The sequence below is a fragment of the Sander lucioperca genome, chromosome 20, assembly GCF_008315115.2.
Source record: "Sander lucioperca isolate FBNREF2018 chromosome 20, SLUC_FBN_1.2, whole genome shotgun sequence".
Classification (NCBI taxonomy): Eukaryota; Metazoa; Chordata; class Actinopteri; order Perciformes; family Percidae; genus Sander; species Sander lucioperca.
The window spans coordinates 11,027,813-11,055,203 of NC_050192.1; the positions used below are offsets into that span (position 1 = coordinate 11,027,813).

The 27,391-nt window shown below is 39.1% G+C and overlaps 2 protein-coding genes across 8 annotated transcripts; both read left to right on the plus strand.

Moving 5' to 3' along the window:
* The first annotated feature begins 553 nt into the window (after window positions 1–553).
* On the plus strand, window positions 554–21,692 carry cpsf6 (cleavage and polyadenylation specific factor 6). 7 transcript variants are annotated; one of them, XM_031313449.2, is made up of 12 exons: window positions 554–802; window positions 4,831–5,040; window positions 5,287–5,390; window positions 5,859–6,004; window positions 6,638–6,664; window positions 8,097–8,270; window positions 9,478–9,585; window positions 11,361–11,850; window positions 12,086–12,201; window positions 12,333–12,486; window positions 12,784–13,006; window positions 20,226–21,692. In XM_031313449.2, the coding sequence occupies exons 1-11, from the start codon at window positions 743–745 to the stop codon at window positions 12,992–12,994; spliced, it is 1,800 nt and encodes a 599-aa protein (XP_031169309.1). In that variant the 5' UTR covers window positions 554–742; the 3' UTR covers window positions 12,995–13,006; window positions 20,226–21,692. The 7 variants fall into 7 exon arrangements, with proteins under 7 accessions (XP_031169309.1, XP_031169310.1, XP_031169312.1 ...); XM_031313450.2 differs by having other exon boundaries at window positions 12,808–13,006; XM_031313452.2 differs by lacking the exon at window positions 9,478–9,585.
* Window positions 21,693–23,469: 1,777 nt separating this feature from the next.
* yeats4 (YEATS domain containing 4) lies at window positions 23,470–27,274 on the plus strand. Its single transcript, XM_031313461.2, has 7 exons — window positions 23,470–24,202; window positions 24,422–24,541; window positions 24,673–24,739; window positions 26,111–26,205; window positions 26,314–26,403; window positions 26,653–26,740; window positions 26,941–27,274. The coding sequence occupies exons 1-7, from the start codon at window positions 24,152–24,154 to the stop codon at window positions 27,108–27,110; spliced, it is 681 nt and encodes a 226-aa protein (XP_031169321.1). The 5' UTR covers window positions 23,470–24,151; the 3' UTR covers window positions 27,111–27,274.
* Window positions 27,275–27,391: the final 117 nt, after the last annotated feature.

Below are 27,391 nucleotides of genomic sequence, written 5' to 3' on the forward strand. Positions count from 1 at the left end.
TTCATCTCAATTTGTGTCTCTGAATCCAGTAGCTTCATGCCTTGATTCTATTTTCTTCAACTAAATTATGAACAACATTGCAGTACAAGGATTATTTGATGTAAATGACTCATCAGCAGCGGCATGTAGGTTACAGTTTTAGATTTCCGTATTCAGGGATGCTGCCACATCTAGGCTCCCTGACAGGATGTCAAGGCCCCCCCAGCCGAATGCATATAAAAAATAGACAAAAACATTTATTTAAGAAAAAGAAACATGAAAAGTGTGGAATATAAAAAAGTCCAAAATTTTAAATACTAAGTCAAACATAATCTTTTATGCCTACATTATGATAAACTGAGTCAAAATGGTGACCTATTAACTAGGTCATAGCCTACTTTCTACCTCAAAATTGCGAGGAAGTCCAACATTGTTTGGTCATTTCTTTTCCAGACAAAAAATGACGACTTTACTTGCTCAAGAAAAAAATGACTTGACTTGGGACTTCACTTGACATAACCTGTGACTTGACTGACTTGCCCGACTTGCCCAACAAAAAGTGACTTGGGACTTTTTTGAGACGGACACGGACCTGTTATTATAGTGTTTATATCATAGGTTTATATGGGCTACAGCAGGTGTTGTAATGAGTGAAGTGGACCAACAGGGGCGCTAGTTGTCCCTCTCTGTCTCATTGTTTGTGGCTCAGTCAGTCAGTGTTGCTCTGCACCGCCAGGCGGAGAGAGCAACGGGAAAGAGGAAAATGGCGGACGGTGTGGATCACATCGACATCTACGCCGACGTAGAGGAGGAATTCAACCAGGTAGTACATCTGCATTCACCTCAATTCGACTAACTGTGCTATTTTCTGTATATATGTGTAAGCATGTGTTATTAATATGGTCGGGGAATGGTGTGTTCTGCTGGGCAAACAATTTCCCTCGCATACAGGCCCCCTTTCACCATGCTGCAAGCCTGCATCCTCAGCTACAATTATCGGCTCGAAATGTTTCATTGGCGATGTTATCGACATTTAACACGACGTATGCTGCGCATAGTAATATACATGCAATGTGCAAAGATAGATCATTTATTTGGGTGAATGCTAAAAGCAACCACTTTCATTGTTCACAGTATCAGGCCTTGACATGGCCGCCAAACAAACGTAGCTAGCTAGTTACGTTACATTAGCTAGCTAGCATTAGCTGTTTTACAAAATCCGTGTAACGTGAGTTAGCTAGTAAGTTGCTTTTTAAGTCTTGTGTGTTTTCAGTTCATATAAGCAAACTAGGTTAAAACGAAGTTAAGTATGGTTAGGCATGAAACGTTGTGTATGAATTATAAAATAATTTTATTAGATTAGCTTTTGACTGATATTTCAGTGTAACGTTAGCATTTAACTAGCTATATGTGTCCGCTGGGTAAACGTTGTTTTCTTCCTCCACACACGCCCCTTTTCCGTAACGTTACAACCGAATCTGGGATGCAAGTCACTTGTTGTTTTTTTGGCCATTTAGAGACAACGTTATCTCCACCAACATATTTCTCCCATAGTGTAGCTAGGTTATGTTATGTTGACCCATTGTACGCACTCAAGGTGCACTCAGCTGCTCATGCTAGAGTTACGGAAGTCGCACAGCATTTAAATTAGCTTTTTCAGTTAAATAATTAAACCCAAACTCAACCGGGCCGATGTATTAGAGAGTCACAGATATACTTCATGCTGCAATATAAAAGTGTCAGTATATATGTCAAAAGTTAGTACAAGCATCACTTTGATAATTCTAGTTCAATTAAAGGGATAGTAAGGACATTTTGAAGTGGGATTGTATGAGGTACTTATCTATCGTCAGTGTATTACCTATAGTAGATGGCCAACGGCACGCCCCCAGTTTGGAAAGCAGGCAGGACTACAGACATGGAAGCTAAGCAATGCACTTCTGTTGACGGGGCCAGCAAGGGCAGCAGCAACCTTAAAATGGCCAGCCTAAAAAATCAATATTGTACTAGTGTTTTATACTATGAACATTTTAACCGATTCACCTTGCCTCCAGGCAGCCCTCTCCAATGGTGAACTAAAGCAGTTACATCCATCTATGCGCTTTTCAAAGCCATCAGACTCCTTTGACAAAAACAGTAATTTTACCTTGCAGAACATGAGAGTTGCTGGTCTACCACTGCCTTGATCGGCATTGTTTGTTATAGTGCTGGGTGGTATGACCAAAAATGTGTATCGTAGTATTTTTTAAGATTATGTGGCGGAGTCTGCCTAACCCCTACATTTCACTAGGCTCGTCTGCGGTGTGCAATCACGACCACTCGAGACAATGCTTGTGATTACACCAGACACGATGCAGCGCTGCTCTGAAGCGGCTCTACTAAAAATATGCGCTAGGTCTACAGGCATTGCACAGGCCAGGCAGGAAGTGAAACGGCTAGAGCATCCATTCGGTCAATTTTCAAAATAAACACCATGTGCAGACTCCTGATTGTATATCACTACACTATTTTAACAACTAAAACGCACACAACCACAAATCTTTGATCCATGCTGTTCATAACTTTACTAAATGGAAGAGAAAAAAAACTTAACTACATACACTACTTACTTTTATGATAGAATCATGAATGAATGATATGAATGATGCACGGTGCAGCCGAAATACAGCACATCTGCACCTGGTGGAATCCACACGGTTACACCAGCTTATGCTAAACTTGCATTGCAAGACCTATCTCATCAGCGCTCTCATCTGGCTTGTTTGTATTTCTTCAAACCATTCACAACTGCTCTGACTGGAGCGCAGCGATGGTGCCCTTGCAAAATGGATAGCGGCGATGGTGAAAGGGGAGAGACATGTCAGGCTTTATCCCAGCACTTAACATCCTCTAAACCAGACTAGTAGCAGCCTTAATCCTGACATGACCTTCTCAATGAGTACATGGCCCCATGTGACACTACATGTCCCAATCTATGATTGGGAACATCTGCGACACTAAAATAAAATAACAATCACTGTGATTTCTCCAATAACCTGTTCTACCTGCATTCAGTTAATGTCAACTGCATTGTTCTTTGCATTGTTTGTATATCAGGTTCATTTTATCTTGTCACAGACAATATGACTAAGGTATTCATTTGCCCAAGCATCTAAAGAAGTCTAGGTGTGTTCATAGAAGATTAAAGTGTTTTAAAACAGACTTAACTGGTTGGCAGTGCACAAGAGTCGTACCAGCCCTAATAGATTTAATGTAATGTAAACATGGACTTTTGACTAAGTTGATCATTTAGGATCGGTCTGTATAAACAGTAAAATGTTTAACTAACTAAATTGGTTAGGATGGGTCAATTGTAGAGGATACATTCCTTGTATGTGTAAAATGTACTTGGGGAAATAAAGGATATATCAAACTTCACTGGAAATTATTGTGAAATTTACACATAAATTTGTCAATCAGTTTATTTTTGCATGTCTGCCAACATATACACCAATACCATACCACCATTTTGGTGGCAGGTAACCAGGGCTCGAGCTTAAGGACCTCCCGTCATCCTGGTGCCGAAAAAAAAGGGTCAGGGACGATGAACATTAATTTTTGGGACGATATAGTTGAAAGAACCCTGCTAACGTTACAATAAACAGCGATGAAAATGAAACTGACTGCATGTTTTGTGTAGCATGCACAGTTCTTATTAAACCTCCTTTACAACATAAACACACTTGTGCACACACGCACATAGCTGGGCATGTGTATCACCGCCGGTCACCGCAAGTATCGACTGTCGGAGTGATGGACAGTGGCAACGGCGTCCCGTGGTGGGATTCTGCTGTGTTACATCAAGTAGCTAAACAAACAGCAGGAAAGCCACACCCTGATCCGCTAGCCTCTGACCCCACGGCAGCTGCAACGGGATTTAAAAACCGAGCCGGTAAGCTAGCGTTTCCAGTTAGCTAACGTTAGCTTGTTTAATTGCAAGTTACAGTCGGCATCGGTTTCTCGCTGTGCCGCCGGTCCCCAGAGCAACATGGCCACCGGGAGAGTCCAGTACAGTCTGACTCTGCAAATGGAGATACCATTAGCGCTATGCAGGAGCGTTCAGATCCAGTACAGTAGTGGCTGTGGATGAAAGGGAGGCTGGCTGCTGAAAATGAGACATTTTGGCGTAGAGCTGGGCAATATATCGATATCGTGATGAGACTAGATATCGTCTTAGATTTTGGATATTGTAATGTGGCATAAGTGTTGTCTTTTCCTGGTTTTACAGGCTGCATTACAGTAAAGTGATGTCATTTTCTGAACTTACCAGGCTGTTGTAACTGTTCTATTATTTGCCTTTACCCACTTAGTCATTATATCCACATTACTGGTGATTATTTATCAAAAATCTCATTGTGTAAATATTTTGTGAAAGCACCAATAGTCAACACTACAATATCGTTGCGGTATCGAGGTATTTGGTCAAAAATATCGTGATATTTGATTTTCTCCATATCGCCCAGCCTTATTTTGGCGCTGGCTAAAACCTCTTTTGGGGGAGCCAAAACTTTCTCTATGCAGGAAAAACCCTGGTGAATAAAAATAAACTGCTTTTTCTTGAATTATTTATTCCACATTAGACAAATCGGCAGGTTTTCCTGTCCTACCAGTTACTGCTGAAATCAAATGAGAAAACTAAACACAAATTATACCCCTGCTATGTGTTATGTATACTGAAAAATCAAAACATTATTGGGGGATTCTACACATTTTGGTACTGAATAGCGTTGTACATCTGTCTCAGATTTACTCTTAGGTATAATCAGTGTTGTGAAACTGCTCATAATGTGTCACATGTTCTCTACTCAACAGGAAGCTGACTACCCAGTCCACGAACAGATTGACCTGTATGATGAAGTAATATCCCCATCGGCCAACAATGGTGATGCTCCAGAAGACCGTGACTACCTGGACACACTGCCTACACCAGGTGGTTCAGAGGGAGGGAAGAGTTCCCAGCCCAATGTGGTGTACACTTACACAGGCAAAAGGATTGCCCTGTACATAGGAAACCTCACATGGGTGGGTATCAGAGAATTCTGTTCATGCCAGGCTATGTGGAGGAAAATATTGAATAAACTCCATTTTAAGAGCATAAATAAAAAGTAGCAACATTTTCTTTAAAGTCGTCATAGACCTGTAAACAAGGTATTGTGCCATGCCAAATGTAGACCCATGCATTTATCTGCAAGTTGTGAAACATTACATAATTATCAAATTAAGCAAATCAGTGCGAATATACTGATGGTGCTGTCTTCTCTTGTGCAGTGGACGACAGACGAGGACCTGACAGAAGCTATCCGGTCAGTAGGCATCACAGATGTGCTGGAGATCAAGTTCTTTGAAAACAGAGCCAATGGCCAGTCAAAAGGGTGAGATCTTTATTTTCTTTGTGTGACATGATTGGACTAAATTGCAGCCTGCTATAGGTTAGGATAAATACTTCTTGGTACATATTGAGAATCATGAGGTGAATCCCATGTTGGATGGGGGCAATTTTATCCATATCTAGTCATAGTGCTTTCAAGAGACTGTTATGGATGCTGATGGAAATAAGTATGAGCTTAACACTAAAAATAAACATTTTTATTTAAAATTTTGTTTAAGACTGTTATTTTCGATACAGGTCCTTTTTAGATCTGATGCAGTGCTGGTCTGTAGATTTTGAAATTACATTTGGGCAGAAATTATGTTTAATGCTTGGCCCACACAAGGCAAGGAATCAAAGTCGCAAGAAATTATAGGACTCTTTTATAAAAAAGTTCAAGTGCTCATTCGAGCACTTGCGCTGATTTTTTGCATAAATGTGATTGCGTATATCCTCTGCATTCATCTTACAGGTTTGCACTGGTGTGTGTGGCCTCGGAGGCATCATCCAGGAAGTTAATGGAGCTGCTGTCAAAGAGGGAGCTCCATGGTCAGAATCCCATCGTCACACCGTGCAACAAACAGTCCCTCAGCCAGTTTGAGATGCAGTCACGCAAAAGTAAGTAGGATAAATGCACACTTGGCATCGTTATATTTTAAAATGCACTCAGCAAGAGTTAACCATGCTGGTTTAACACTAGAACCGCCGGAGCAGACACATTGAACATTTTGATTCAAAGATGTAAATTATTCCATCACTGTTATTGCTATGTTTCCTTTCTGCCCTTACTTTTCCTAAATACATATTCTGCACATGCCTATATTGTCATAGTGAAAGACTAAGGTTTAGAAAATCAAATAGATTTTATTTTTTAAAAACACCCCCATTCAGCCGCCAGGAACAACGGCGATTAACGTTGGTACTGTCCTCCACCCTCTCCCCCGGCAGCCGAATGGATGTATTTATATGACGGCCATACAGCGCACTGAAACAATGAATGGATGAAACTCATTTGAACGCCATTATTCACTCACATGCACTTATAATCACATTAAGGTACATAGGCCCACAGTATTAATCCTTTCAATGTATAAAATATAATAAATGAAAGCAAATCCATCGGACTATAAAAGTTGTGTCCCAACACAGGAGTCCCGTGTGTGCACTATACGCTATAATGAAATCAGGAATGATATTTATGTGATTTATTTGAACAAAACACTAACGTTTCTAAATTGTATTATTTTATAGGTTGGTGTGGAAGTGCGCGATCAGATGGCAAGTTGTGTGTTGACTGTTGAACTGAAAGACACTGCACACAGACACACACGTTAGACATCTAGACAAAATGTGATAATGTAATCATTTGCACCGTGATTATATTTACCATCATGTTTACTTGCCTAAAAAAGGGCTGAAATTGATTAGTGTTTTAGCATTTGGTTCGTGCCTTTTTATGTTTTACGCTGCAAGTTATACACTGCTTACAATGTAGAACTGCATCAGTTCAAGCTGTTAGATAGACTTAACTGGCTGTGTATTTTGTGTGGGGGCTGCCGGTGTCCTTGCTGCTATAGAGATTAACGCAGCACTATAGAGATGGAGAGGGGTGCAGGCTGAGCTCATTCAGACCAGGAAAAGTGATCCGGCAATGTGCGCAGGGTTGTGCAGCGGTGTGAGTGTCACTTACATGGCCTATTTGTGTGACGTCCTGTTGTGTTATTTAACTACCCAATGTAGCAATGTAGACTCTATATTTCAAAATTATTGTTTTCCGTCAGATCGTTTATAGATCTCGACATTTCCAACCACACTTGAAGGCAGCTTCATTTCACGGAGAAAGCTAGAAAGACAAGAGACAATGGGACTGCTGGGTCAGCTGTTACCCAAACTCCTGGGCAGTTAAGTGCTTGTGTTTTGTTTTTTACCCCTGAGATATTATAAAACTCTTGTGGCAGCGATAAAGGCAGTGATGTTTACTGTATGGGACTCTCACCGCCTCAAAACGGACTGCAGAGTCTGATCGCAGGTTACATGAGTGGCCACAGCAGGGTGATTAGCGGGGATAAGTTTCGGAGCGAGTACCAGCGGCGGAGACGGAGAAACAAAGTGTCTCCCCTGTGCTTTCTGAACTCGGTCAGAAAGCTGTAACAGGAAAAGTTAACCCTCCTTGATTTCATGTTGTTCATGGAGAAGGAGAACCAGGAAATGAGTAGAGGGAAATGCGACTCTACCAAGCCCAGCCAAGCGGACCAATTACAGTCGTTGCGATCCGCGTAGCCACGACGTGCAGTTACATTTCTGGCGAGGTGCACATCAGGCTACGGCTTAGGGTCCGAATCTACGCAAACCTATGTACATACCTACTGTGTAGATTCAATGCAGAACCATAAATCAAGCTTTAGGTGTCTGGCGGTTATAGTACCCCTAAAGTGTCTGGCGGTGCTAGTGTTAAAGAGGTCATGTATATGATAGATATTTGCAAATGCTCTGACACATCAGTTAGTCTCCTGAAAATGCACTTGCACTGCAGCAAAATGGACAACATTAGATACATGTACATATATCTGACATACTGTCACATACACTTATCACATGTATTTTCTTCAGTTTTTGAACCAGTCTTGTTTTAAATCTGCACACAATGAACACACTTATTATTTATTGCACATTAAACTGAAAACTGAGATACTATCTCTTCATTTCACAGGTACCCAGTCAGGCCAGATGTCTGGGGAAGGTAAAGCTGGTCCCCCTGGCGCTGGCCCTCGTGGGGGTTTCCCCATGGGTCGAGGCAGAGGCAGGTTCCCTGGACCACCTGGCCCCGGTGGAGACCGCTTCCCTGGTCCTGTTGGGCCTGGAGGACCGCCACCACATTTCCCTGGTTAGTTTGTTAACAAGTCTTTGTGCCATTATGGTAGGGACAAAGCCCCTCTCAGTTCACTAAGTTAAAAGATTATATTTATCAATTGAAATCAGATGTGTTAGGAAGTAGATTTGATTTTAACAGTCTGTTATAGCAGTTATAGTTTGAAACTACTGGACCTTGTTGCGTGAATTGGTTTTGCTATATCAAAACAAGGTGAGTTCATGGCATAAAAGATGTTTGTGTCCTGATCACATCTCTACTGGAAAACCAGCTGAATTCTGTTTCCATTCTCAAACAGATACAATTAATTTCCAGTCTCTGCAGTCAAAGCAAATTCATGGGTAGATGCATTGGGAATACATACACATCATAAATCACACTGTTAGCTCACTACAACATTATTTGTGATTTGTGATGTGTATGAATCAGTTTATTGGGAATCACTGCTGGTGGTGGTCATGCTCACCTGTTGAGGTTTATGGGTCAGTGGAGTTCTGATTTAGACTTGGGTTTGATAAAAGATGTCTTCATATTTAGAATTTTATGTTTTTGTTTTCAGGTTTTTGTCATCCATGTAGTGAACATTTTTGTTTACAATAATAAAGCAGTGCAACAGATTGAAATAATCATCATAGTATGACACATGCCTTGAAAACTCAATATGAGATTAAGTAAAATTCTGCTTTCTGTCTGGCAGTGCTGCTCTGTTAGCACAGTCCAAGCTTTGCTAGTACTCACACCCGCATGGAAGGCTAGGCTAGTCTATGGTAGTGTGTGTTTCTTGTGAGGGATCTTTCACCCATTAAATCTCTTTTGGCAGGGCTGTGTCTTTGCATGTTCCCCTCCCCATTTGTTTTGTTCTTTCGTTGTCCCTCTTCACCTCCAGTTGAACAAATAATCCTTCCCTGGCTACAATTTTCTGCTTACTGACAATTTCCAACACAATTCATGAGAAGCAGTCTGCTCAAAGCTTTATTTGGCAAGCTACCAATCTTAAACTCGCAAATCTTGGATTGGCCGCCTTACACACACACTGGGAGAAAATGGAGCTGCCAGCTTTTCTCATTTTTGCGTCTTTTTCCCTCCATCCCACCTTTTTTCACATCCCTTCTTTCGCTTAGTGGCTGGTGCCTCGTGCTGCTGGGCTGTGACAGGCCTTCAGTTAGTAGGGGGAAGTTTATGAAGGGAAGAGTTGTGATTGGTTTGCTTTCTTCCCCATTAGGCCCAGGGATGAGACCAGATCTGATTAGGCACCAAGATGGCCCTCTGATGGATATGAGTTTCAATCCCTTCCCGCCGGGGGGCAGGAACGGGAGCTGGCGTGGCAGAGGTGAAACACCTCGATTGAATAGATTGATCACCTTTTATCCTAACCCTCAGCTGTTTATTGGTAGGAGTTATGCCATTGAAACAGGTTCAGTCAGGTTGACTGCCCCAAAAACAGCAGAATTTCTCACCAAGCTCTCTAAGTCCCATAATAGACGGTTTCCATCAAAAACTGTTGGCCCTACATGAGACCAGGGTATAACGTGTGTTCATAGTAAAACATTTTAGAGAAACACACCATTTAAAGATGTACTTTGTTCTTTTGAGGTCAGTTCAGTTAACAATTCACAATCTAACAAAATGTCTAAAAAATTGCATCCTCTAAAACTGATATAAAGATGGAAGTAGAAATGTACTTATTTTTTTGTTATTAAACAATAAATAGTACACCAGCAAATTGATAAACAGTCATCAACATTAACAGGAATTACAATTGAAATGTAAACCTTTTACATTTACCAACAAATTGGTCAAAACCTAAGCAGGAAATAAAATTTGTATATATATATATATATATATATATATATATATATATATATATATATATATATATATATATATATATATACACACACACACACACACACACACACACACGGAATTTAATACCATTGTATCTGTACCATTGAAACCGATACCCAATCCAGCTATTTGACTCAGTATCGGCCCAACATCAGTATTGGATCGGTGCATCCCTAATTAAATCTAGTCAGAATACAACAGTACTTCTGTACCTTTTCTGCTCTTCTATCCTGTGTAATGGCTCAATGATCAACAATCAACACTTCCCTTTAAATTTCTTCATGCCGCTGCATGACAAAAATTAATGAATCTGACTAAAGCCTTTTAGTCCCTATTTGCCTTAAATTACGTCTCATGAGTGGCCCTTGCATGGAAATAATCTTTTTGCTAACTGCAGTATATACAGTATCTCAAATATATGTAAGCTTGCCATGCTGAAGTCTTGGGGCTCTTGACAACTTTAGCAATGCAGCCTCTCAATTAAGTGTTGATGAAAAATAGTCCAGCCCTGCAGGGCATCTGGTTAAAAAAAGCCTGCTTGAATTAAATTGCTATGAACGTATCTCATCATCTGTTCTGTTGCCTTCTGATTTAATTTGCAGCATTACTTTGTGGCCTTTTGACATTTGTTGTTCCCTGTAGCTATGGCTTGCTCTTCCTTATCTGTTTGTGTAATTGCTGTGGTAGGCACTTTATTTTTGTCGTTGGTCAAAATGTCCATAGTAAAAAAAAAAATCAGCATGATCAATGTCTGCACCTCCTCTTTGCTCTGTAGTCGGCATTCAAATATCTAGCTGCCACAGGAGACTGGTCAATCACAGGTCATTTTAGAGAGAGGGTGGTCCTATTGGCTGTTCTGTTCAGGCATTGCCCATGCGACAAATGGGGAAGAGGATGAGCTGCAGAAAGATGTCTCATTCTACTTCAAATGTTTGCGTTCTACACACTGCAGCTTTAATAAGTCCCTATGGGTATCTATATTTGAAAGTAATCATGGAAAATACAGGCTACTACAGGATATCAAATTAGAGCTTGACCCATGAATCATCTGAGCCACTATGTGTTTTATGTTTAAAACTAGCCAATTTTATTTTAATTAGAAAAGTCTTATTGATGTCTTACAGCACACTTATTTCCCTATCATACTCTAATATTTTGGGGAGAACTCTACCTGCTATAACATAAACAAAAGATAGAGTTCACTAGATCTTACTTTGTCTTACTCACTTTTGTTGTGTCCCTTGTGTTCTCTTTTAGGTGGAATGCAGGGTCCCCCACGTCCCCCTCCTGGTCCACCTGGTCCTCCAGGGCCTCCACCTCCTGGCCAGGGCCTCCCCCCTCCCCTCGCTGGTCCTCCAAATCGTGGGGACAGGCCTCCTCCCCCAGTTCTCTTCCCTGGTCAGTTTGGCCAGCCTCCAATGGGACCACTGCCCCCAGGCCCACCTCCTCCAGGTTATGGCCCTCCCCCTGGTCCCCCACCCCCTCAACAGGGCCCACCACCTCCAGGACCCTTCCCTCCACGCCCCCCTGGCCCCATTGGGCCCCCCATGGCTTTGGCACCACCACCACACATGCCAGGTCCCCCACCGGGTGGGCCACCACCAGCACCCCATGTCAACCCTGCCTTTTTTCCCCCACCTGGCAACAACAACATGCCCCCCAACGACAGCCGAGGCCCCCCTGGACCAAACGACCCATACGGACGCCCGCCACCATATGAAAGAGGGGACTATGGTCCTGGAGGCCGGTAAGAATGGGCGTCAGATGTGTAACCAATAATCATAACAGCAATTCATATAATGTTCTGTCACAATATGTTATCAATACATTGGCACAACGTGTTGCTATTTTTATCAAGTGCAAACATTCTGGATTTGCACATTAAGTTGCTGATTTACACTTTAAAGTTTTTGGTTGCAAAGATAACGTCCTTCATAACTCTGGAACTTAACACATGCTCTGACCCTTTTGTGTATTTGTAGGGAGATGGAGGCGTCACGGACACCTCTGAGTGAGGCAGAGTTTGAGGAGATCATGAACAGAAACAGAGCCATCTCCTCCAGTGCCATATCTAGAGCAGTGTCTGATGCCAGTGCAGGTAACACACATAATAATATGGGATACATACAACCAAAAGTACTTAATTACTGTGGGTGCGCTCACATTTTATGCCAACAAGACATAAATTCTGAGCCAATTAAAGCTTAATGCAACTTGTGTTCTCTTTAGCTGACTATGGAAGTGCTATAGAGACCTTGGTGACAGCGATTAGTCTGATTAAGCAGTCCAAAGTGTCAGCAGACGACCGCTGTAAGGTCCTCATCAGTTCCCTGCAGGACTGTCTTCACGGCATTGAGTCAAAAAGCTACGGTTCCGCTTCCAGGTAAGATTTTTATTTTGTGCAGTAGCCATTAAATGTGACACTGACAGTGTTTACAAGCTATGCTAAAAAGAGACATAAACCACTTGTCAGATAGAATATTTTGGATCTAGCACAAAGGTAAAAAGTTGTGCCAGCCAGATTTAAAGATGTATGGACTATTTTATATCCCATTTTATGCTGTTTTGTATTTTCTAGCCTGCATTAACTGTAATTCTGACTGTATCTTAATTATTTCTTCCAAATGGGAATTGGCCCTGTAAGAGTTGATATTTGAAACTTTGAAACCCCTGTACACAGTCCAATGATGCTTGTCCATGCCAGGCGAGAACGTTCCAGGGAACGAGACCACAGCCGCTCTAGAGAAAAGAGCCGGCGTCACAAGTCCCGCAGTCGTGACCGGCATGAGGACTATTACCGAGAACGCAGCCGGGAGCGGGACCGGCATCGGGAGAGGGACCGGGACCGAGACCGGGAGAGGGAGAGAGAGAGGGAGTACAGACACCGCTAAGCAAGAAGGGAGGTGGGTACAATGTTTGCCATGGTATTTTATTCGCCATAAACTCTTTGTCTTCTTCATCACTACATTCTTTAGACCTAGACCAGGCCAGTCCAGTTCAGGCTCAAATAGCCTAAACTACATGGCAGAAGATGTGTTTGAAAAAGTCTGCTTTGATTGCTTATCTCCTCTCTTCTTAATCTGATTAAAGGTTTCAGTTTAGTTTGGGATTTTCTGTGCCCATGACATATTTGGTAAACATTTAATCTACAGAGGGCGTGATATGTTATCGGCCAGAATAATAAACTATCTAGGAAATGTTGTATTTGTCCTCATGAGTACAGTCACGTATAGGCCACAAATCATGAAACATTTTAAAAACCTTTGAAGTCATAACAAGGAAGAGACGAGGTAAGCAAGGAAAAGACTTCTGAAACTCAGTACTTTGATTTCAGGTAGGTGTAAGGTAAGTCTACTTCCCTTAAAATGTCATAATTGGTAATCACAGCTGTGTTGTGTATCTGGAATTTCAGACAATGTGTAATACACACTTAACTGTATTCACCATGCTGCATTGCAAATAAGGGTTTGTAAGAGTTGTATCAATACTGTGGTTCTCTCAGAAAATACACTGATAGTTAATGGAAATTGACTTTGTTGCATTGTTACTTTTTGGTCTACATGCTTCTGAGGCTGGTAATTTGCAAAATTTGTTGGCCACTTTTTGTGTTCTGCCAAATAAATTTCAAAATGTGTTACAGATCACATGGCAAGAAAGCAGTACCAGCTCTGTTGCTTGTACATGTGTTGGGTGAAGTTTTGTACTAGTTCTGCCTTTTTTGCAGTTTTGAGACTCCGTAAATACACCTTTACACCTAATCTTTATCGATCCGTTTGGAAATTATCAAAAATTAGTTTTTTTACCAGCAGCTATGGCCAGTGGACCAAAGAGTTTCTGGCTTGAATATTAAGATTCAATAATGAATTGCCATTTCATTATATGTGAGTTTAATTGAAGTGTACTGTGACTGCTGAGTTGGTTTGTCAGTGTGCTTGTAATAATAGTTCCTTGACTGATTGGCAAGTTTCAGATGTCAAAGTTCCCCATCATTTACAGTACTTACTACAGATTCAGCATTTTGTGTGGTATATTCAAATTGGATTGTATTTTTTAGGAAGAAAGAAAAAATGGCAATGTTCAACTTGTCGATTAGTTGACCAATCTACGCTTTGTAAATGTTCTGTTCACAGTATTGTATACGAATCCCATTTCAGTTTAAAAGTTGAATATATATAATATCACATTGTCGTGTTATAATTAAGAGAAGGTGAACATTTATTTCAGTGTTTGTCTGCTGATTTTTGGACACAGATTATTTTGACAATGTTATTGCGCCATATTTGCATTAGGTATACATTAAGGATCAGTGCGTAATTAATTGCAGTACCTTACAGATATGATTGGAAAGAGTAAGTTACATGTAAACATTGAATAACAAATTAAAAGCTGGGATCAGAAAATTAATGTTTTCAGATTCCACGTTTCTGTGCCATCAATTTTTTTAGGAGTTGTCAGATTCAGTTAAACAGAATTTTAAACTGTATTTTATCTGAGAACTTATAAATAATATTGAAGGTATACATCAAATGAAAACTGAACATTTTTTAATGTCAATGCAGCAGATTCATGATTATATATAAATTATAATATAATATTGTTATTTCACATTGAGTGATACATAGTAGAAACTACATTTTAATGTTTTTTATGAATCTTGTATGTACGTTGAAATGATATCCAGTGAGGCTGCAGTGTTGATTTTTTTTTAATAATAAATCGTCCTAGATTGGCAGGAGCTCATGCAAGTATTTTGGCTCATAGCATTGTGTTTTGCTGACTTTTTGGATGTTAAGTCATGTTATGGATTAGTTGTAGATTAATTTATCAAACTATTTAACGCCAGCTTGTGCACAATTAATATTGATACCATTGTCAATGGTTTGTTGCTTTTAAATTATTTGAAGTAAATATTAAGTCTAATCGTCTGGCTCAGTGTTAGGTAGGAAGATGCTTTCTTCTATTGCGTCACTCGCACTTCTGTAAAGTTTTAGAACTCTAGTTGACTTATCTGGTTTGATCGATTTTGTGTCGTTCTCATGTCTGCCGAAGAACGTAAGATGTCTGGTGTTGTGTATAAACCAGTCCTTATAGAGTAGAGTCTAGTAGGTTACATGGACCCTTCAGCATCTCTGTACTTTTGCGCATCACCCCAAATAATATTTCTCATAATTTTACATTAGCTTTCAGACTACATTCACTCTTAAGACCTTAATGTCTTAATATAGTGGCTCTATATATTAGACACATTATTTATATATGCACTGTGTCTTAAGTTTCTCTCATACTGAGAAATATTAACTGGGGTGGTTTTCTTTGTGGGGTTGCTGAATTCTGAAAGCAGGCAAAACTCATATCAAAAGAATACTATCCTATACCAACAGTTTTTACTGAAAAGTAAGACTTTGTTTCCACTGGGAACCTCTTTACAAAAGATGACTTTTTCAAATTGTGTTATTTTTTTTCATGTTTATTTTTTACTTTTTCTGAGTAGCAACAGCTAAATGTAAAAATCTTTTTAAACGAGCATTGTATTTCAATAGTAGCATTGCAACCACAATCACCGCAGTCTGCTCTAACACACATTTTGTCATCTCTGTTGGATAAGAGTTCCCCAGTGGGCACAGGGCCTAATAACTTTGCTAATTTGTAGATGCCAAAAATGCATTTGTTGAGTATATTTTCCCTAAATGTTTCTAGCTGTATAAAATCTTCCTTTGCATTCAGTCTGATATCTTAGAGCATTGTCATCAGAAAAAAAAAGAACTAAGCATATTGCTTTTAATCCTTATGATAGATTGGCTATATAATTTGTTATGTCCACAGATATGCTTTAACACTGTTTTATCTGTTCATATTGCCATGGGGGAATGTACACCATTTGCACCAGGCTGCAACTTTTTATGCTACCTCTTCAGTCTGTCTGCAGGTGCATGTGTGCTGGGGATCACAGTCCTTTTCAAACAAGCATACTATTTGATCAGGTAAAACCAGGGTCAAGCAGAGTTTCCGTTAGAAGTCAGCAATAAGCAGTCATACCCATTTAAATAACGGAGGAATAAATGTATACTTGAATATGCATGACTCTGAGAGATGACCTATGGGCAATGTATTAAATAAGATGATTAGAATTAGCCGCATCAATAAAGGCTTTTTAATATTTTCTTCAACAAGAGTGCCTTGGTGTTCATGCCATTCTGATGCTATAAGATAATTACAAATTTGACTTAATTTGGCTCAGCTAAAACTACCGTAGACAATTGTAATGCTTTAATTATGTTTAGTTCCCAGGTTATTAGTCAACAAATCAGCTATGTAGTTATCGCAGCATCTATTTTAAAAAAAATAGCAGAATAATTCTATACGTTTTTCTGACATGATTAATAACAGTGAAAGCAAAGCTTATACCCACAGTGACAAGCTTGCTACAATGTCCAAATGTAATCTGTAAAATAGGAATTTTAAAATGGGAAGTTTCCCATCTTAGGCTCTTTTATAACCGATAAACAAGTTAAGAGTTCTCAGAGTAGTTCATGGACTGTTTGACCCTGGTTTGGCTCTGTCCTGTTTCATTTCCATGCTGTATTAGCTGGCACCGTGCAACATATTTTAATATTTTCTATGAACTAGAATATTCTATAATGAATGTAGGTAGGTTCAAGTAGAGAGAAGTTAGTCTGATATTTGGATGTAATTTCACCGTTGACAAAAGTTCAGTCATGCCCCTTCCCACTTGTACTGGATGTTATGGTCCCTTCAAATAATAGTGTGACAAAGAGTACATTGAGTTTGACTACTGTGTTTTGTAAAATATTGTCAGCTAAACTGTTTTGTCTGTAGTCGTGCACAGTGTTAAAACCCTTTCTACAACAAAAACGTATCAATAAGTAAAAGTTTCAATATGCATTTGAATCTTTGAACCATGTAAAATCATCTGTACTTATTTGGCATGCCTGTAAGTAAGGCCTTTTTGGTGCAGATACCAGTTCTAATTCACCCTGTGAGGCAAAACTTTGCATCACCAAGGCCTAATAAATTAGATTTTAAATTAATAGAAAACCTAGCATATTCAAAATTACTTTCTTTATCAGAACTGTTCACTGTCATTTCATTTGATAAATTTACCATTTCTCTTAAGAGGTGCTTTAAATTGGGTAGAAATGTAATCCGTTCAGTAGACCATTGTTGGTAGTCTAACTGCCATTTATAATTATGATAGAGGCTGCCTTTCCAGTTTCCTGTACCCTGCATGCTCAATTCTAAATGCAAAATATTGCAGCTTATTGGCTGGCATAATGTAAACTAGACCATAAAGGGGTATTCTAAATTACATTGACACTTTTTTTCTGTTGTGTGTGTATATAAAAAATATATATATTGGTATGCTTATGGCAACCATATCACTGGGTGGTTGTGGCAAAGTAACTTGCTGTGTCTGATCAGATGCGTGCCTACCTCTTCATAGTTCTGTGTTTTTATCTACCGCTCTTTTTGTCCTTCTGTGTCTCTTACTCCTATATTGCTTAATTTCCTGAAAAAATTGGTTGTGACAACCAATCATGCAGTGTTTCTATGTTATGTGTCACAATAGTTAAAGTTTTCAGTGTTTAGTTTTTAGCTCTGTACCTAATTCCTACCATTACCAGTTGGTTGTAAGGAAAATGTATTCTTGAAAAAATAATTTTTAGTCAAGATATTAAAATACAACTACTAGGGGTGTGCATCTCTACCTTATAAGAGGATTTGATCTGTATCTAGATACATGGGCTACGATACGGTTCAGGGACAATACATTTTAATCTGGAACAATTCAGTTGGATTCGATGTTGAAATGATTCGGTGCGATACGATGAGATACGATTCAATCTGATAGATACAGTTAATATTCGTTTAATGTACACACATTCATTTCCCATTAAAAATAAACCAATTCAATAAAAGAAGCATTGCCTACCTTCAAATAAATATATATTTTGTAAAAGGGACCAGGGAATAGTAAAGCTAGTACATGCTAACTTCAACTTAATTAGCTAGCCTCTTATAACCATAACATCCACATCAGCTTCATGTTAAATTAAACAGCCTCCTTGCTGCTTTAATCGTAGTCAGTAACTCAAACATAGGTCAACATTACACAGCCATTGTAAGCATTCCAATAATAAAGTATTACATGAGTACACGTGAGCACAATAATACTGTTGTAAGCGTTAGCATGCGGCTGGCAGACTTTTGGGCTAATCTCAGAACATATAAACTTAACACACCCAAATAATATCTATACATATTTATGCGAGTCTACTTACATGTTTATGAACACACACATGGATGGATGACTCACAGCTGGTACAATTTTCAATATCCACAATGTATTCCTCTTCCTATTCAGCCATTTTCACCAATAACTCCAAAAACGAAACTTGGCAGTCGGCACGTTTTTTCTGCAAACCCAAACAAAGGCACTGATTGGCCAATTCCCGCCATCTCGAACATGATTGACCAAGTCCTTCTTCACACAAATGGTGAGGCTTTTGTCTCCCTCACAAATAAACACACACTCGTCTCTTTCAACAGCATTTCGCACACCGCAGCAGCTTTGTTGAATTGACAGCAAAGCTTCAGTCAACCGATTCTTAACGTTAGCCATCGGCTGTATCTTGGTCCATTTAGACCGATGCAGGGGCCGTGTATCGATGTAGTCATATCTGTGATAATACAACCGGATACCGATTCGTATCGGTGAATCTTTACACCCCTAAAAACTATCAATGACCCGTAAAAAAACACTGGTGGTAGGAATATTTATGACCAATTTTCCAAGACTTTTCATGTTTTTTGCAAATCACACAAAACAGACAATGCTACATTGCAGAACTGATCCTGTAAAGCCAAGTGCACACTATTTAACTTCAGGCTCAATTCGGCTAGACGCAATAAGAGGATAAATTTTGTTCTACCCAGCATAGCTTTGCCATTTAGAGCCTATAAACATTTTCCCTCACGTCCATCCCTGAATTTTAAATTCAGTATACGGTTGACAATTGTGTAACAAATGTCCAACTTCACTGTCCTGAGTCTATACATATACTATATTTTATATATGGATGTCAATTCTTGTCTGTTAAGAGCTACGTGTAACGTGCAAGCATTTATATATGAATTTACTTAACAGGCATATAAACAATTTCAAATCAATGTTTTAAAAAAAACTGATACTTAAAATGGCTCAACTGCATATTGTTTTATGTCCAGTGTGTGTACATACTGACTACGTTGCCATGCACAAATTATTCCGGGTTTTGCCCTTGTTCCAAAAAAGACTATTCCTACTGAACTGTTTACATGGCTAATGAAAATGAATATTCCATTAATATACCTGTTAACATGCAGCCGTGCATACTCTGTTTAACTTGCGTTTTCCACTGTACGAACACAGCCTCCCTCTTTTATTCCTTTAACCAACTATGAAATGTGGGCTTTTCTTTTGGACATGAATCTCTACCCCAGCCTTACAAACTGCGGTAAAACTTCCAATTGTTACACATATTTGGAATGCGCTGTATACTTAATGCTTCTTCTAAAACCTGAATAATATTGGCGTTTCTCATGTTTTTTATTCGGAAAATTCTACATTCGAAATAAGGCGTAATCCAGAATATCCAAACGGAATATGCTGTTTACGTGACAGGTATCAAATTCGGAATAAAAGTGGAATATTAATGTGCATGTAAACGTAGTCACTGATAGATTTTAGAGTTGCTTCTTGAATATTTCCTGTTCAAGTTTGCATGACAATGTTTCTGTCTGCGCCAGGGTTGGGTGCAATACACAGTCAACTGAGCATTAAGAAAAACAAAAGCTTTTGTCCTAACAGGGTATTCTAGAATTTGTGCCTTGTTTTCAGAGACTAAGTTTTGCTGACCACCCCTTGTCACAATAACTTGTTGGGTATGTTATGTATGGTGGACTTGGACGAACTCCAACCTTGTGACTCAAAGTGATGGTGAATTGAACCCAGCCCTGGTGTGCACTATGTATGTGTAGTCTAGAGGTTGAATGATGAGGGGGGAAAGTGTTCACTGTTGGGCTGCCTCGAAACCAAACTCCACCCTTCGTTCCACCTTTCAGCTTACGAGGATCAAGGATGGATGTAAGGAAAAGGGGAAAGAATTTCAATGCGCCACCATCTCCCTACCCTGCATGACCGGACAGGATTACAACCACCACCTCTTCCTCCATCTCTCCTCTCCACCCATCCATCTCTTGTCTGTTCATCTTTGCTGCCTGAATAAGAGCAGTGGATGGAAGACCCTGACCTGTGTAAGGCTATGTTATCCAAACATCTATACTCATGGTAACTAAAGATGAAAGAAAAAAAAACTTTCCAAACAGTTCTTTTATTTTTATGGTTTTATTTGACATGAAGATGACTGTGTGATGCTTTTTTGCAAAGAAACAATAAATTGGCCCTCACATCCCCAACTAAAAGACAAACATTACATCCTTTTTTCATTTTTTCCCCTGGCTCGCTGTACTGTGTACATTCAGTTTAGTTTTTATAGGGTACATATTTGATGTGTTCTCCCCACCCCTCTTTCTCATTTTCATTTATTCTTTTCGTTGTTAGAATGTTTGTAAATGTCTCTGCTTTGATTGAAAACTAGATGGTATTGTAATAAAAAATGTTTACTGAGGTTCTCAATGAATTTGGTGAATTCCTCTACATGTTTGGCTCATTTATATTAAATGTGTATTTTGGACTGCAAACTGTTTTTCATATTAAATTGGTCTATGATTAGATCATATATTTTTAGCTGTATTAGCAAGCGGCTTTATGGTTTAGAACTTTTTTTTTTTTGTTATTCAAATGGATTAAACGTTTACAAGGTAAGACAAATTAGACGAATGTACTTTATTTGGAATGTGAATTGATGGGTGGATGCGAAGACATGTATACCTTGAAGAAATTGAAGGTCTACATGTACATGCAGTTCTTTGAATAATTTTGGTCAGCCCTGGACAACACACCGTAAACCAAAAAAAAACAAAAAAATACTGTTCACAAAGTAGTATGTTGTGTGTAATCACACTGGATAGCTATTATACCAAGAACATCCAAATTGTTTTTGAAATGTATGTTGATGTGAAATATATTCATTGTTGATTTAGTAATCCAATCGAGCAGCCATTGTAGTTAAAGCATGGTTGGTGGCATTGGTAATTCTTCAAATAGCAATTAATCCCATTTGGTGATTTGCTATTTCAAGAAAATGCTTTTTTGCACCTATGTTCCACACCGAACATGTTTTCTATGTTCATTTTTAGGCCTACGCTGTCACACCAGATAAACTTTTGAACACAACATAAGGGAACACATTTAGTACTACTGGCTCTATATATGCAATTTATTAAATATTGTGCACCATAACACTAACATTGTCATCATATTCCACCATGTTCCTGTCTTGCACTTTTGTTGAAATAGACTGTGATTGTCACTTTGTGATACAGAGCTTTTGGTTTTTAGTATTTAAGATCGGTTTGGTAAATATGCACTGAGTTACATGTCTGTTTTTTACTGTCTGGTCAATATTTACAAAAAAGATTAGGTCTATATGACCTAATATTTGACCGTCAATCATAAGGCCAAAATATATGGGGGGGGTGCTATTGCAGTTTGTTCCTTTTGCACTCCCTAACAAAGCAATATGGATAAAATGAGATTAAAATTAACATTGTAGATTAACATTAATCACTGGACAAGTCCTGTTTATATGGTCCACAGTAAGTCAGTTTACTGTAAGAATCCTTGTTATTTTTTGTCTTACTGGAGATTATTGGTTTCCTTGTCAAGATGTTTTTTTTTTGTTTTTCTTTTGTTTTTTTTTGTCCGTCATCTCGGTTCAAATGCATGGCCATCCCCTGAAATATTTCATGTCAAAGTATTTGATGATTGTAAAGATTGTGGACCCTACTGCTACAGGAATCACTCTGAACTTTGATGAAAAGATGTGAATCAGACTGTAACATCATCCAAACGTTTTTAATACCCTAATGATGCTCTTGATTGTATTCTTATTCTAACAGTATACTTTAAAAAGAGTGTTATATATTCACATATATTAATCAATTTGCTCCCATAACCTTGTAAAAGAGTAATGAAGCCTTGTAAATTGGGTTTTTGTACAAAAAATGTGAAAAGTGGGACATTTTGCACTTAAGGGGGGGGCACTCTTTCCCCTCTTCTGTTGACCTATAAGGGCTTGATGCCTTACAACTTTGATTCTTTTATGTCCATTGACTTTTGTGATCTGAGCAAACTCCTAATACAGCTCCACTCAATGTCACCCAGAATCAGCCAGAATAAGAACATGTTTGTGCAAGGTTTTCAGTAAGACTACTTAGGTGTCACTTTGCCTTGTGCTGACTTCTCTCCACAGCACTGAAGGTAAGTGTTTTCAGTTCTACATCATGACAAGTGGAAACAGTCCAGTCCAGAGGAAGTCTGGCTGACTTCTGCATCTAGCCAGACCAAGACTTTACCTCTCACAAGCAGCTGGAAAGTATCTTTTTTGGGGTTTTCAGTATTTGACTTAGATGGAGTGTAATGGTAGGATATATTTTCACTCATTACCTGATCTTCAGCTACTTTTTAATCGCCTGTAACGTATAATGTTTAGAAATGTAGCCATGTGACCCCAAGCTGAAACTCCACAAAGGTGTAAAATGTATCACTTTATATATAACTGGTATATTTACAGTTGAGAGTTGTCTGCCTGTAACTGTAATTGATCAGCATAGCTATGCACTTCTCAGGGCTACATGACATGAAAAAAAAGAGTTGAGTATCCATTATTGTTACTTTGGTTTTTAGATTAATGGGGTTATTTCTAGGGAGTTCCATTTCTTGTTCTAATTACACATTTCCAGTCAGGGAAAGGCACATGATAGCTAAAAGTAATCAAATGGTTATTTGTCCCAAAAAATAAAACATTTATAAATTCAGTTTGGTTTTGTGGCTTTACTTTGTATATTATGCATCTAATTAGTTTTCAGAGTGGGCATCAGGTAAGGAGATTTTCGATTACATCAAGCCAATCAATGTAAATTATAGTATGCCTTGAGAAGGAAACTTTTTTTTTTTAAATTCATTCTATCAAATTATGTTTAAGGGTTTATACAAGTGACTACACGTTTTCAAAAATCTAAAAGATGCTAAGATTTATCATTTTGTAGGCATAATGTATTGCAACATCCTATTAAAGAGAAGCTTGCATTAAAATATTTACATAAGAGTAAAAATGCCTAAAAACCTTTTTCATTATCTGCAATGTCTTTAAATAGCTGTAAACCCTTGGACTAATGCATTGTAATAGTGCTAACCTGCTTTATTAGTGATTAACTAGGGACACATTCTCTAGTACATTAACATATTGTCACATAGTGACTTGCATGTCCTTGTTTTTACACTGTTGTATTGTGTTCTAAAATTTTCTTTTGTGTAATCTCGGCTACATTGAATAGAGGGCTTGCCCTCGATTGTACCTCCGAAAACTAAATAAAGGTTGTTGATATGAGGGGAGTTAACCAAGGAAAACGTTCAACTGATCGTGCAAACAAGCAGTTGTTTCAAACACCCATACGAAAGATTTAAGTCAAAGGTTTCCTTACCTCACCATTTTGTGCAGATACAGTAATTTGGTCAAATTACTAAACAATGTTAAAAAAGAAAGTGGTGTTTGCAGTGTGTGTGTGAGCAAACTAGGGTTTATATATAAATGAATACATGCAACATCGTACTTGTCCGATGTTATTGAAACCATCAGCCGGAACCTTAATGTGTCCATGTCGCACTCCGCACCGTACAATTTAACACGTTACACTTGTCACTTCCGGCGCTTGTTTGGCTGGTTGTTTGAAATGAGAACGTTGGCCGTATAAAGCATAATTTTAATGCTTTAATGGCAGGTTTATTAAATGTGGATACACGCTGTGAAACAAGACGAGTCCTATAGAGTGTACTACTGGATCAACTTCACTCTTTCTACCGTACTATGTTCAAAAAGATGACTGAATTTGGTCCAGATTCCGGGGGGCGAGTTAAGGTAACGTTAACACTAAAGCAGTCTGGGGTTTTTGAAGAAAAGATTAACTCGTATTGCAGTTTCATAATTAAGCAAAGAAATGTTAAACTTACAAGTCAGAATCAATGTAACGTTACCCACAGTCAGATTTTTTTGTTTTGTTTATTACTTTGTATTTGGGAGTATTTTAACAGGAACACATTCATATGATTATATATGTTTTCCCTTTGTGATCTGCAGGGAATAACCATTGTGAAGCCCATTGTGTTTGGGAACGTTGCCCGTTACTTCGGGAAAAAGAGAGAGGAGGATGGACACACACATCAGTGGTCTGTCTATGTGAAGCCTTACAGAAATGAGGTTAGACATCCAGATCACTTAAAGACTTCTGCAATACTGCCATTTTTGTTGACAAATTAATTAGTTGGAAAGATAATGGCCAACCACTTCTACTTGAATGTTTACATAAATACATAGTATTGTTCTTCCAGGATATGTCTGCTTATGTGAAAAAGATCCAGTTTAAGCTACATGAGAGCTATGGTAACCCACTGAGAGGTGAGTAGTCATTTACATAATAATAAAATGTTGAATAACTGCATTTGAATGCATCTGTTTTTGTTGTCAGAGGGGATGCATTGCTTACTCTGGATTGTACTTAATTATATTAAAGGTCCCATGGCATGAAAATTTCACTTTATGAGGTTTTTTAACATTAATATGCGTTCCCCAAGCCTGCCTATGGTCCTCCAGTGACTAGAAATGGCGATAGATGTAAACCCATAGACAGTATATAAGAGTGGACCAACAGATCCCGTTGCTCTGGACGGAGACCAGTGAAGGCCGTTGGAAACACTTTTCCGGTGATGGCTGAGCGTTATTGTGCAGCCTCCAACTGAGAGAGACGACGTAAATGTGACGTGGGCGACGTGTCTGAAAGTTGTAAGTCTTCTGGTAGCTGTGCCAAGAGAAATCTCAATCATTGCCAATCTTGCAGAGACGGAGAGCGTAGGTTTATGTAAGGAGATAACATAGGCACAGGCTAATTATTGCTAACTAAAATGCTAGTTAACATTAGTAATTGAACTTATGTGAGACGAAACTGCCTGCGCGCTTCTCCTGTACTATACGGTAATTCCTCTACTATGCGACAGTAAGTCACGTGGTTATGACACAATCTAGCCTATTTTTACAAAAACATCTGTTACGGAGACATAACGTGAGGTACAAGGTAATGGAGCCATTTATACATTGTCGTGTTTCTTTAGAAATAAACAATGGACAAATAAGAGTCTTTAAACGCTTCAGATTTAAAGTTATTCGCTGTCAAAATGAATGGCAGTCAATGGAATGCTAACGGGAGGTGATGGCTTGGTAGCATCAAAATGGCGCCATAGGAGATTCGCGGTCCGAGAAGAAGCTTACCCCCTTGTGTAAACTGAGCCCTGGGTATCCTGCTCTGCCTTTGAGGTCCTTATGAGGTCATAAGGAGGAAGGTTACCTCCCCTTTCTCTGCTTTGCCCGCACAGAGAATTTGGCCAACCCATGACAAAGAGAGAGACATCATGGCTTTCAAACAAGCAAAGTGGCAGTTGGTCAAGGCCACACCCCCACCCTCCACGTCGCCCCCCCTCTCTCCTCCTCAATAGCTACAGACACAGAAATGGCACATCATAAGTAAAGCTCATTGTGGGACTGGCTCTAGTGGCTGTAATTCTGCACCAAGGCTGAATTTCGGGAAAGAGACTTCAGATACAGTATTAGGGGACCACTAAGGCCTATATAAAAGCATCCAAAGAGCACCATGTCATGGGACCTTTTAAAAAGAAAATGTGACAAATGCAATAAATGTAAGAAAATGTGAATGGAAATCGATAGTACATTGATAGTACAGTGTATATTGGCTCACTGTGTTTCTCTTTCTTCCAGTGGTGACTAAGCCTCCATATGAGATTACAGAGACGGGCTGGGGGGAGTTTGAAATCATCATCAAGATCTTCTTCATTGACCCCAATGAGAGACCTGTGAGAGCCTAACTATTTAGTAGGCAGTGTGATGCAGGAATTTTGAACTTTATCTCCTTGTATGTATGCTTATATTGACTTGTACCTGTGTCTGTGTGTGTGTCTCAGGTGACTTTGTACCATCTGTTGAAGCTGTTCCAGTCAGACTCCAGTGCCATGCCTAAGAAGACAGTTGTCTCTGAATTCTATGATGAAATGGTATGCCTGTTTTCTTACTGCAGCTCATGACCACAGTTACTGTACTGCATCAATTTCTGTGTTCCTTTACTATGACAATGCTAGGCCTATTAATTATTATCTACTAATATTTAATCTCTCCACCATAAATAAATGGTTAATTACATAAATCGCATATCGCTTTCAAAGTTTCCACACACCTAGAACTTTGTTAAATTTAGAATTGTGTGAGACTGGAAGAGATGTACCTGACATGGTCATTTTTTTCAGATCTTCCAGGATCCTACAGCCATGATGCAGCAGCTACTGACCACGTCGAGACAACTCACCCTTGGAGCATACAAGCATGAGACAGAATGTATGTACACACACACACACACAATGAACACACGCAAAGAAACACAAGACACATGTTTAAATACAGACTAGTATATACTTATTTTGACCTCAGTGCCCTGCATAAGGGAAAATCTAGTGTGTGCTTCTGGACAGAAGAGCAGCATTCATAGTTTGTGTCACTGTCATCATGCTTGTGCCTGTGTGTGTCTGTGTCTGCAGTCGGTGAGCTGGAGCAGAGGACCAAGGAAAAAATGGAAGCAGCAAAGAAGAGAACCAGCCAGGAAATCACAGAGCTGAAAGATAAACTAAAAGCCAGCCGAGAAAACATCAACCACCTGAAGGCAGAAATCAGGAAACTGGAGGAGGATGGAGACCACAAGGACCACTGAGAAATGGGCAAACACAGACATAAGTGATTAAAAAACAAAAAAACAGGCATTGTTGTGACATATTTTGATTACACTTTTTTGTTATTTGTTTTGTTTTTGTGTGTGTGTGTGTGTGTGTGTGTGTTTTTACATGATCTCTTAACATCATATATCTCAGAGAAGACTGAAGAATGAAGTCAAATCATCCTTTAGAAGAATGATTTCCCCATAATATATTTCTACTGCAGCACTGAAAAAAATGTCAGCCATCTTGCTTGTGGCTGAAACAAGGATTTTGTCAT

Bases quoted from the DNA above. Each gene is read 5' to 3' on its own strand.
- cpsf6 (XM_031313449.2), top strand. From the start codon at position 743: ATGGCGGACGGTGTGGATCACATCGACATCTACGCCGACGTAGAGGAG. The intron at 803-4,830 runs GTAGTACATCTG...TCTACTCAACAG, and splicing joins TAGAGGAGGAATTCAACCAG to GAAGCTGACTACCCAGTCCA. The intron at 8,271-9,477 runs GTTAGTTTGTTA...CTTCCCCATTAG, and splicing joins ACCGCCACCACATTTCCCTG to GCCCAGGGATGAGACCAGAT.
- yeats4 (XM_031313461.2), top strand. From the start codon at position 24,152: ATGTTCAAAAAGATGACTGAATTTGGTCCAGATTCCGGGGGGCGAGTT. The intron at 24,203-24,421 runs GTAACGTTAACA...TGTGATCTGCAG, and splicing joins ATTCCGGGGGGCGAGTTAAG to GGAATAACCATTGTGAAGCC. The intron at 26,206-26,313 runs GTGAGAGCCTAA...TGTGTGTCTCAG, and splicing joins TTGACCCCAATGAGAGACCT to GTGACTTTGTACCATCTGTT.